This window comes from Carcharodon carcharias, chromosome 5 (assembly GCF_017639515.1).
Source record: "Carcharodon carcharias isolate sCarCar2 chromosome 5, sCarCar2.pri, whole genome shotgun sequence".
In the NCBI taxonomy this organism is placed as follows: Eukaryota; Metazoa; Chordata; class Chondrichthyes; order Lamniformes; family Lamnidae; genus Carcharodon; species Carcharodon carcharias.
In genome coordinates, this window is record NC_054471.1 from 25,354,805 (window position 1) to 25,367,871 (window position 13,067).

The window sequence follows — 13,067 nt, forward strand, 5'->3', positions numbered from 1 at the left end:
CACACTGACCGAGTTGGCCAAGCCCTGAAGGACATAACTGTGTAACTGGGCGTTTGGCAGGTGATGAGGGAGCTAATGAGGGAAAAACATACTTGATGTCATCCTCACCTTTCTAGCTGCCGCTGTTGCATCTGTCGATGACATTATTGGTAGGAGTGACCACTTCACATTGCGGATACCCTTCATTGTGTTGTTTGGCACTACCACCATGATAAATGTGATAGATTTTGAACAGATCTAGCGGCGCAAAACTGAGCACCCATGAGGTGGTGTGGGCCATCAACAGCAGCAGAGTTGTACACAACCATAATCTGTAACCTCACGGTCCGTCATATCCCCCAATCTACCATTACCATCAAGCCAGGGATCAATTCTGGTTCAATGAAGAGGAGGGCATGCCAGGAGCAGCACCAGGCAAATGTAAAAATGAGGTGTCAACCTGGACTAGCATGCTAAACAGTGGAAGCAGCATGCCTAAGATAGAGCTAAGTAATCCCACAACCAGCGGATCACATCTAAGTTCTGCAATGCAGTCGCGAATGGTGGTGGACAATTAAGCAACTAACAGCAGGAGGCTCCGCAAATATTCCCATCCTCAATGATAAGAAGGGGTTGTTGACAGTGCTGTCAAGCAGCAGCTACTCAGCAATAACCTGCTCACTGACGCTCATTTTTGGGATCCACCAGCACCACTCAGCTCCTGACCTCATTACAGCCTTGGTCCAAACAGGACCAAACAGCTGAACTCCTGAGGTGAGGTGAGAGTGACTGCCCTTGACATCAAGGCAGCGTTTGACCGAGTGTGGCATCAAGGAGCCCTTGCAAAATAAGAAGTTTGTGGTTGTTGGAGATCAATCATCTCAGACCCACTGCAGGAGTTCTTCAGGGTAGGGCCTCAGGTCCAGCCATCTTCAGCTATTTCACCAATGACCTTCCCCACCACCCCATCATAAGGTCAGAAGGGTGGGTGTTCACGGTTGTTGCACAATGTTCAGCACCATTCACGACTCCTGAGATCCTGAAGCATTCCATGTCCACATGTAGCAAGACCTGGATGATATCCAGGCTTGGCAAATCTCCTGGACCTTGTGGCCTACATTCTAAGTGCCAGGCAGTGACCATCTCCAACAAGAGAGAATCTGACTAACTCCCTATAACATTCAGTGCCATTGCTCAATTCCCCACTGGCAACATCCTGGGGGTTACCATTAACCAAAAACTGAACTGGACTAGCCATATAAATACTGTGGCATCAAGAGCAGGTCAGAGGCTGGGAATTCTGTGGAGAGTAACTCACCACCTGACTCCCCAAAGCCTGTCCACCATCTACAAGGCATAAGTCAGGAGTATGATGGAATACTCAGCATTTGCCTGGATGAGTGTAGCTCCAACTACACTCAAGAAGATCAACACCATCCAGGACAAATCCCGTTCGCTTGATTGACACCCCATCCACCACCTTCAACATTCACTCACAACACTGATGCACAGTAGCAGCAGTGTGTGCCATCTACAAGATACACTGCAGCAACTCACCAAGGCTCCTTAGACAGCACCTTCCAAACCCCAAGACCTCTACCACCTAGAAGGACAAGGGCAGCAGATGCATGGGAACACCACCACCTGCAAGAGCCCCTCCAAGCTACACACCATCCTTACTTGGAACTTTCTCATTGTTCTTTCAGGGTGGGAGGAGACTTGTGTGCAGGAATAAACACCAACAGACACTGTTTGAACCAAACAGCCTATTTGTGTTGTAAACATAAGATATAGGAGCAGGATTCTGCAGTCAGGTTCTTGAGCCTGCTCTACCATTTAATAAGGTCATGGCTGAATTTCTACATCAAATTTACTTTCCCACTCTACCCCCTTACCTTTTAATTCCTTTAGTGTCTAAACATTTCTCCTCATCTCAATCCTAAATGGTTGACCCATCATCCTCGAATGTAACCTCCAGCTCTAGACTCTCCATCCAGGGGAAACAACAACTCAGCATCTATCCAGTCAAAACATTATTAAAAGCTTTATATGCTTCAATTAGATCACCTCTCATTTCTCTAACTTCAAAAGAATATTTGGCCATTCTACTCGACCTCTCCTCATTGGACAGTCTTCTCATCCCAGGAATCAATAGGTGTGGTCTGACCAAAGCCCTGTATATTTGCAGCAAGACATGCTTACTCTTGTACACAAACCTTGCAATAAAGATTAACATACCATTTGCCTCCCTAATTGCTTGCTGTACCTGCGTGTTAACATTCTGTGAATCGCTTGCAAGGACACACAAATCCTTTTGAATCCAACCAAAGTGGATAATTTCACACTTCCCCACATCTGCTACCATCTTGCCCAATCACTTAACTGGTCTATATTCCTTTTTTTTGTCGTCCTCACAACTTACTTTCCCACCTAACTTTGTGTTTTCAAAATTAGAAGAGGTCTCCTCATCTAAGCCATTGATATGGAAACATAGAAAAATAAGAGCAGGAGTAGGCCATTCAGCACTTCGAGCCTGCTCCACCATTCATCATGATCGTGGCTGATCATCCAATTCAATAGCCTGCTCTCGCTTTCTCCCCATATCCTTTGATCCCTTTTGCCCCAAGAGCTGTATCTAACTCCTTCTTGAAAACATAGTGTTTTGGCCTCAACTACTTTCTGTGGTTGCGAATTCCACAGGCTCACCACTTTCTGGGTGAAGAAATTTCTCCTCACCTCTGTCCTAAACAGTCTACCCCATATCCTCAGACTGTGACCCCTGGTTCTGGACTCCCAGAAGGACATTGGGAACATTCTTCATCTACCTTGTCTAGTCCTGTTAGAATTTTATAGGTTTCTGTCAGACCCCCCCTCCTCATTCTTCTGAACTCCACCGAATATAATCCTAACCGACTCAATCTCTCCTCATATGTCAGTCCCGCCATCCCAGGAATCAGTCTGGTAAACCTTCGATGCGCTCCCTCTATAGCAAGTATATCCTTCCTCAGATAAGGAGACCAAAACTGCACACAATATTCCAGGTGTGGTCTCACCAAGGCCCTGTATAATTGCAGCAAGACACCCCTGTTCCTGTACATGAATCCTGTTGCTATGGAGGCCAATATACCATTTGCTGTCTTTACCTGCTGCACCTGCATGCTTACCTTCAGCAACTAGTGTACGAGGACACCCAGGTCTCGTTGCACATTCCCCTCTCTCAATTTATAGCCAGATAATAGTCTGCCTTCGTGTTTTTACTACCAAAGTGGATAATCTCACATTTATCCACATTATACTACATCTGCCATGCATTTGCCCACTCACTCAGCTTGTCCAATTCACACTGAAGCATCTCTGCATCCTCCTCACAGCTCCCCCTCCCACCCAGCTTTGTGTCATCTGCAAATTTGGAGATATTACATTTAGTTCCTTCATCTAAATCATTAATAAATATTGTGAATAGCTGGGGCCCCAGCACCGATCCCTGCGGTACCCCACTAGTCACTGCCTGCCATTCGGAAAAAGACCCATTTATTCCTATTCTTTGTTTCCTGTCTGCCAACCAGTTTTCTATCCATCTCAATACACTATCCCCAATCCCACGCACTTTAATTTTACACGCTAATCTCTTATGTGGGACTTTGTCAAAAGCCTTCTGAAAATCCAAATAAACCACATCCACTGGCCCCCCCTCATCAACTCTACTAGTTACATCCTCGAAAAATTACAGTAGATTTGTCAAGAATGATTTCCCTTTCGTAAATCCACGTTGACTCTATCCGATTCTGCCACTGTTTATATACATTATAAATAGCTGAAGTCCAAGCACTGATCCTTGTGACATTCCACTCATTATACCCTACTATATCCTGTAAATGACCCCTTTATTTACATATTCATTTTTTCTGTCCTTTAACCAATCTTCAGTCCATGCCACTATATTACCCCAATGTCATGAGTCCTAATCTTGTGTAGCAACTTCTTGTGTGGCATCTTATCAAATGCCTTCTGAAAATCTATTAGTTGCACCCTCAAAAACTTCTTGATAAATTTGGTTCTACCTAATCATATAGTGATTATCCAAATGCAACGTTACTGCATTTCTAATAATATAGTCTAGCAATTTTCCTTACTATTGATGTCAGGCTACCCGTTTTCTCTCTCTCTCTCTCTCTCTCCCTCCTTTCTCAAGCAGCTAGGGTTAAATTTGACACCTTCTCAAAACCAGTGCATCCACTATGTCTGCAGCCACCTCTTTTAAAACCTTGGAATGTAGGCCACAGGGTCCAGGAGATTTGCCAGCTTTTAGTCCCATTAATTTTTTCAGTACTTTTTCTTTACTAATATTAGTAACTTTAAGTTTCTCACCTTTTAGATCATTGGTTCCCCACAATTTCTGGTATGTTCTTTTTGCATCAGCCTCCAGTGTAGATGATGCCATTTCCTATTCCCCATTACCTCTAAAGGATCTGCATTTATTTTCACTGCTCTTTTCTTTATGCATACTTGTAAAATTTCTTAGTCTATTTTTAAATTCTTCCTAATAACTCTCTTCTATTTTCTCTCTCCATCAATTTCTTGGTCATATTTTACTGATTTTAAATCCTCCTCATTCCTCAGGTTTACTATTCTTTTTGGCAATGCTGTAAGCTTCCTTCTTTAATCTAAGACTATCCTTTTCATCACTTGCAAACTTAATATGAAATTCTATCATATTATGATCACTCAAAAATTGCGTGTGGCCTATCACTAATGTGAATCCTTTATATAAGTATGTACATATTTTTCCTGTCCACATTCCCTTTTCGGAGTTGTTTATCTTATGGAAAAGTTTTAAAATCACTAATCTAAGACAGAGACTCCACACTCCAATGTTGAGAATTCAATCAGTTTTTAATATAAAACCAAACCATAGAATGGAGGGGTGTGCATGAAAATATTAAGCTGTCTTATGTTTCCAGCATCTTCTGCTTTTATTTCAGTGAGCACACAGACTCTCTCACTCATTCTCATTCATATCTGTTTTCTGAGAGTAACCTTACCAACTCTGGATGTAATCTTGAAGATTTCATCTCATGACTGCAAACCACCTGCCTCACCCAGTCCCAGCTCCAATATTTTTATAACAAATAAACTCAAAGAAAATGGGGGAAAATGTTAATTCCCATGACCCAGGCTATCAGAGCACCCGTGACACAGGATATGGGCACACCCGTGACACGGGATATGGGCATACCATGACACAGGATACCAGTCCTCCCATGACACAGGATATCAGAGCACCCATGATGCAGGATATGGGCACACCCATGACACACGATACCAGACCTGCTGTGACAAGATATCAGACCTCCTGTGATACTGCTTATGAGAACATCCATGACACAGGATATCAAAACACCTGTGACACATGATATCGGACCTCCCGTGACACAGAATATCAGGCCTCCTGTGATGCAGGATATGAGAACATCCATGACTGGATATCAGAGCACCCATGATGCAGGACATGCGAGCACCCATGATGCAGGACATGCGAGCACCCGTGACGCAGGACATGCGAGCACCCGTGACACAGGATCTCGGAGCACCTGTGACACCGCTATTATAACAACAACAGCCCACCCCTCAATGACCTAATGTATTGCTGAAAATTTACAAGCCCCCAACAAACTTTTTTACCTTGCTGAAAAGGGATTAAACTCCAGCTGACCCGAGTCCTGGACAGATTTGAGTTTTGATCCAAATTCCGAGGCCCAGGCTAATGCCTGGAGAAATGTGTTCAAATCCCACCAAGGCAACTGGTGGAGTTTAGATTCAATTAATAAATCTAGAATTTAAAACTAGTCTCAGTAATGGTGACCATGAAACCATCATTGACTATTGTAAAACCCATCTGGTTCACTAATGCCCTTTAGGGAAGGAAATCTGCCATCCTTACCTGGTCTGGCCGACATGTGACTCCAGACCCACAGCAATGTGGTCGACTCTCAACTGCCCTCTGAAATGGACAAGCAAGCCATTCAGTTCAAGGACAATTAGAGTATGGCAACAAATGCTGACCTTGCCAGTGACACCCACATGCCATGAAAGAATAAAGGAGAAAAATGAAGCTATATTTTAGCAGTAGAATGTTGCATTATTCATTTTCTGCTATGAAGGATCAGTCATTATAAAGCATTCGACATTATAAAACATATATCATTCAACTTATCATGAGCCTTATTATTATTGATGTTTTTGGGGACAGACAGGTGTTTCACAATTTGTTTTCTGCGACTTGAAGCGTTATCCTCTTGCTGTTTCACTCTTGTTGTCAACTATGGCTTCTGTTTCCGGTTGCGCTATTGAGAATTTTGCGGTGGTCTGTGAATTGCTATTTAACCAGCAAGGCTTTGGTTCAGTAAAGCTAAAGTTGAATGTGTGCATATGGTACTTGAATGGTGGCTGGGGTGGGGGCTGGCAAGGTGATCTACACAATATCAGCATTTATCCTGAGTACAAAAGCTGCAGTATTCCTTTCGACATCTGCTCACCTGTTTCTACTTTAACTTCAAAGTCAGTGGAAACTGAATATTTTAATTGGAAACATAAATTACTGTAATAATTATTACTTCTATTTTTAAAAAGATAAGTATCAATTGAGATACAGATAGAAATTCAAATGTGGAGCAAAGTATGTGAATGTCAGGCTAAGGACTGGGTGCTGCCATTCCAAGTCAGGTGAACTGCTGACTCTTGTGGTCTAAGATCACGCATGAAGAAAAACTACTTGGGAGTGTTATCATTGGACCGTTGGTGCCTTAGGAATCATATCCCACAACATTTAATGCTTTCAGAGGAGAAGGAGAGATGCTCCTGTCTAAAGATTTTACTAAAAGAAATGTCAGTAGCACTTAATGATCTCCTTCGGATTAGTGGTTCACTTTTAAATTCCAGCACAGGCGATTTATACACAATTTGCAGAGTATGTGCTCCATTCCTTAAGAAATCAGTTTATACTTTACAGTCTATCCCTGTTAATTCAGTCATTATTTGCTAAAAAAAGATATTTCCTGTAGTTCAAATTAATAGTAGAAGTAAAACAGAACAGCAGGTGTTCTTTGCTCAGAGTCACACATTATCCTAATTCGGATATAGATCACTCTTTTGATTCTGGGTCAGATTGATGGAACTCCCTACCTAACAGCACTGTGGGAACTCCCTTACCACTCAGACTGCAGCAGTTCATGTGGAAGGCCTACTGCTTTGAAAGCAGTAAGGATGGCCTATGAATTAGTGGTCTTATCAGTGATGCCCACATACCAAGAATGAACTTTAAAAAGTTCAGATTAACAGATAATTCAAACTAGATAACGAGTTAAGAGGGCTAAACTGTATTGCTGTAGGCTCTGACTGTGGCTAGTTAAGTATATAATACTGCAGTGCAGGAAGTTGCAAGGCAAAGGAATACTGCAACTTTGACATTTTTTCAAGTTATTCAACAGTAGGAGTTGCTCACTTTGAGAGAAAGTGGGGAGACAGTGGTGTTGTGATAATGTCACTGGACTAATAATTGAGAGACCCAGGCTAATGCTTGAGAGACATGGGTGGTGGGATTTGAATTCAGTTAATAGATCTAGAATATAAAGCTGGAGTCAGTAATGGTGACCATGAAACTATCGTCTGACTCACTAATGTCCTTTAGGGAAGGAAATCTGCCTTCTTTACCTGGTCTGACCTATATGTGACACCAGACCCACAGTGATGTGGTTGACTCTTAACCGTCCTCTGAAATGACCTACCAAACCACTCAATTCAAGGACAATTAGGGATTGGCAATAAAGCGCAATAAATGTTGGCCTTATCAATGATGCCCACATCCCATGAAAGATTAAAAATCTAATAGATGAAAGAGATGACAGCATGATGCCCACTCCAGATTCCTTTAATGCATCAGTACATTTATAGGTCTGTGCAACTTGAAATTAGGATTAACGTCTGGTTTCCAAACGAATTCTACCCAATTCTTCACTCCACTTAAAAGCATAAGATGAGCTCATATAGCCCTTTTAAATTGATTATGTTTTGAATGATGTGTTAGTGTCACTAGACTCACAGTCTAGACCTGCCTGCACTCTGCAAGACGTGAGGGCTTGGGTTTGGAGCTGTGGTCTCTCTGCATAATGGCTTCCCAATCCCGATTAGCCCATTTGGGAGAGGCAGTGAGTGTGAAAAGTAAAGCAGGATTACACAGCAGCACTGGCAGAACCAGGCTATTTGCCTCACTCTCAAAGAGAAGAAGATACCTTAAAGATTACAAGGATGAAAGGGAGGTAAATTGTTTTATAGTTAGATCATTCTTGTATTTCTGCATGGGTCACACTGCTTTTAAGTTTAGAAAATTTGTTAGAAATCTGGGTCATCTACATACATATTTAAAGGAGTTTCTTTTCATAGATTGATTCCATTGAGAATTTCAACCTTTCCAATTCTCCATCTGGTGATGAGGTGAAATCACAGATATATTCTCGCTCTCGGTCGCCATCAACAGCAAGTGACGTAGAACCTGTGGAGGTAGGTGCATGGCAGCCTTTGGACTGTTTCCTTCTTTTTAAAAAAAAGGAAGTGTATCTCTTCTACTTTGTATGTCTCTCTTTTCTCCCTGGACGATAAACTTTTTGCAGCTGAGAACGGAGAGGCAAGCAACCCAATCTCAGTCCTTAGCCACAGCCCCTCACAACCTGTGGCTACTACCTCAGGAACAAAGATCCTGTTTTTTTTTCCCTTCTCTCCTCACCACTCCTCACATTGTGGGGTGTTAGCCTTCGCTTAGCATCTCCTTTAGTGTATTGTTTGCAGCATATCTCAACTGTGTTGAAATCAAAGCTCACTGCACTGCAACTTGTTTTCTTTACCACCTCATAACTGGAGCACATTACCTCTCAGGCTTCACTTCTTGTACAATCAATTAACTTTTAAACCCAAAGCCTGCCATCAACTATCATCAGTTTAGAGATTTATCTCATCTTCTCTGCTACTCTTTCTCACGTTGTTAATGTCCCACGGTATAGACTCCTAGCCCTTCAACTCTCATTTTTAGTAATCCAGCTCCAGCAGAGGAAAACAAAGCCATCTTCTTTCTTTTTTAAACACTGGTAGATCTCCTCTGGTGTTGCTGAGAAGGAACACACTATTTGACAATCCCTTTAGGATCACTACTAGGAAAAGAAAAACCCAGATAATTGGAGCCATTTATAAACATGCTGAGATCAAGCAAAGGAAAATTCTAACTAGCCATAAATTTCATGCTGCAGGCTCACTAAAAAAAATTGTTTTGCCGCTAAAGCTAATAGCCATTTGGTAGTACAGAACTTGAGTATTGCTGAAAAAAGGGACATGCTATCAAACCTTTTCATCTTGCGCGCGTCAGGAATAGCTCGCAAGAATTTTCCAGTCATAATGGGGAAACAACAATTTATACTGCATGAGAAGAGAGTGCTGATTTGTTGGCAAGTGGACTTTGATTGGTGGAGGTGTTGCCATGAAGAATGCATGATATCCTGAAATATGTATAATATATAGTTAGAACTGTAACTTCAAGAACTATATTTTCTTTTAAAATTTGGAGGGACATTGCATTATTTGGACACTTGGGAGTTAATCTGGGTTTTTATTAAGAAAAGTCATAAATTCACCTTGGATTATGGTCAAGCGTGCCTTTTCTAAGAAATCACATAACGTGCAGGGCAATTGTGGAAGAGAGCTATTTGTTTATTTGAACTGCAATCACTTCAATTGATGAAAAAAAAGTGTTTTAAAGGCTTTGTTTTAGGGAAGATTGTGCCTTACTAACTTAATAGAAATTTTGAAGAAGTAACAATGAGGATTGATGAGGGTAGTGTAGTAGATGTTGTCTACATGGATTTCAGTAAGGCATTTGACAAGGTCCCACATGCCACAAGGAAAGTGAGATCTCATGGGATACAGGGGAAAGTGGCAAGTTGGATCCAAAATTGGCTCAGTAACAGGAAACAAAAGGGTAATGGTCAATGGATATTTTTGCGAATGGAAAACTTTCCAGTGGTGTCCCACAGGGCTCAGTGTTGGGGCCCTTGCTGTTTGTTCTACATATTAATGGTTTAGACTTAAATGTACGAGGCATGATTAGGAAATTTGCAGATGACACAAAAATTAGCCGTGTAGTTGTTAGTGAAAAGGATAGCTGTCGACTCCAGAATGATATCAATGGTTTGGTTGAGTGGGCGGAGAAGTGGCGAATGGAATTCAACCCAGAAAAGTGTGAGACAATGTATTTGGGGAGGGCAAATAAAGCCAGGGAATACTCAATAAATGGGAAGTTATTGAGAGGGGCTGAGGAAGTGAGAGACCTTGGGGTACATGTCCACAGATCCTTGAAGGTAGTAGGATAGATGGAGAAGGTGGTCAAGAAAGCATATGGAATGCTTTCCTTTCTTGGGCGAGGTATTGAATACAAAAGCAGGGGTGTACTGATGGAACTGTATGAAACGCTGGTTAGGCCGCATCTGGGATTGTATGTATAGTTCTGGTCACCACATTACAGGAAGGACATAATTGCTCTGGAGAGAGTGCAGAGGAGATTTACAAGAATGTTGCTAGGGCTTGAAAATTGCAGCTATGAAGAGAAATTGAATAGGATAGAGTTGTTTTCCTTAGAACAGAGGAAGCTAAGGAGGTGTACCTAATTGAGGTGTACAAAGTTATGAGGGGCCTAGATGGGGTAGACAGGAAAGATTTGTTTCCCCTAGCTGAGGGGTCAATTATCAGAGGGCATAAATTTAAGATGATTGGTGGAAGGATCAGAGGGGACATGAGGAAAAAGTTTTTCACCCAGAAGGTGGTGGGCGTCACTGCCTAAATTGGTGGTTGAGGCTGAAATGCTCAACTCATTTAAAAGGTACCTGGATCTGGATCTGCATCTGGAGTGCTGTAACCTGCGAGGCTACGGACCAGGTGCTGGAAAGTTGGATTAAAATGAATGGCTAGCTTCTTTTTTCTCTTTTGTGGCTGGCGTAGAAATGATGAGCTGAATGGCTTCTTTCTGAATCGTAACTTTTCTATGGTTCAAAGGCCTGGTGTTTTGCTGAAAATCACCTGGCGGAGGAGCTTTACGTTTTTAACCCGTTGTTTCAAATTCAGTTGGGAATGAATTGAGAAGGGGAAAGGCTGCCCAGCTCAAGCTGTCGATGCCTTGCTTGAAATACAGTGTGGTTACCGGAATCCAGCTGGGAACCTCATCTCTGGGGAACTTGTCTATATTTGGAAACCCAAGAGGCTGAGACGATAAGGATTGATCAACGGCTCCAATTTCCTCCACGCTGAAGCTCTGGTGGTGAGAACATCCAGACATCTACTGGGACTAGCGACTCGTCTTGGCACAAGGGAGCACCAGATCGACAGTGTCAAAACCCTGCACACTTTATTAAAAAATTTCCATCAACCACCCATCTCTGCAGAGACCCTGTGTGTGCGCGCTGGGGAATTTTGAAAGGGAGAGATAGTTACACTTCCATATTACAAATTATATGTTAACCAGTTCTTGCAACTTGTTTTAGAAAAGAAGTTTTGTGTCAGAGTGCGGGCTCTGATTCAGAGTGCGGGCTCTGATTCAGAGTGCGGGCTCTGATTCAGAGTGCGGGCTCTGATTCAGAGTGCGGGCTCTGATTCAGAGTGCGGGCTCTGATTCAGAGTGCGGGCTCTGATTCAGAGTGCGGGCTCTGATTCAGAGTGCGGGCTCTGATTCAGAGTGCGGGCTCTGATTCAGAGTGCGGGCTCTGATTCAGAGTGCGGGCTCTGATTCAGAGTGCGGGCTCTGATTCAGAGTGCGGGCTCTGATTCAGAGTGCGGGCTCTGATTCAGAGTGCGGGCTCTGATTCAGAGTGCGGGCTCTGATTCAGAGTGCGGGCTCTGATTCTGAGTGCGGGCTCTGATTCTGAGTGCGGGCTCTGATTCTGAGTGCGGGCTCTGATTCTGAGTGCGGGCTCTGATTCTGAGTGCGGGCTCTGATTCTGAGTGCGGGCTCTGATTCAGATTGCGTGCTCTGATTCAGAGTGCGGGCTCTCGTTCAGAGTGCGGGCCCTCGTTCAGTAGCAAAGGTAAATAATTGGACATTTTGGTAAGCGACTTAAACATTTACACTAATGATACAACCTGTGGAATAGTGGGGCTAGATAAACCGCGCACTCCTCAATACTGGTTGGAACAACATATATATATATATATATATATATATATATAATATATTATATATATATATCATAAAATGAAAAGCTTTGATAGCATGTCTCTTTTTTCAGCAATCTTCAAGCTAAAACTACATATGATGCCTCTAGTACACTGAATATTCATTGAAGACAATTTTTTTAGAATATAGTAAACCTTGGTCCAGCTGACACTATCAAAAGGAGTTGAAGATAGTATTAAATAAGAGGAATAGGCTATAATGTTGCCAAAAAGAGTGAAAAGGTTGAGGTTTGAGAGAATTTTAGAATTCAGTGAAAGAGAATGAAGAGTTTGATAAGGAAAGATGTGTGAGTAGACTAGCAAGAGACATTAAAAACAGATTTTAAATCTTATTATAGGTATATAAATAGTAAGAGCTTAGTGAAAATAAAAGTGGGCTGACGAGAGGCTGAAATAGGTTAAATTATCTTGGGAATAAGGAAATGAACAAATACTTGGTATCTGCTTTCATGATAGACACAAAAATATCCTGGAAATAATGGTGAAAATAATCCAACAAGAATGAATCTAACCGCCACTCCTTGACATTCAATGGCTTTACCATCGATGAATCCCCCTCCATGAACATCCAGGGGATTAACATTGACCAGAAACTGAACTGGACTAGCCACATCAATACTGTGGATACAAGAGCAGGTCAGAGGCGAGGAATCATGTGGCGTGTAATTCACCTCCCGACTCCCCAAGGCCTGTCCACCATCTACAAGGCACAGGTCAGGAGTCTGACGGAATACCCTCTGCTATCCTGGATGAGCACGGCTCCAACAACACTCAAGAAGCTTTACACCATCTAGGACAAAGCAGCCCGATCCACAAACATTCAC

General features: G+C 42.5%; 1 protein-coding gene across 1 annotated transcript in view; it reads left to right on the plus strand.

Moving 5' to 3' along the window:
* Positions 1–13,067, plus strand: part of LOC121277667 (serine/threonine-protein kinase MRCK alpha-like) — a 715,733-nt gene that overhangs the window by 528,808 nt on the left and 173,858 nt on the right. The window contains exon 22 of the mRNA XM_041187269.1: positions 8,419–8,535. Within this exon, the coding sequence (XP_041043203.1) occupies positions 8,419–8,535 (117 nt within the window). The remainder of the gene's footprint in view (positions 1–8,418; positions 8,536–13,067) is intronic.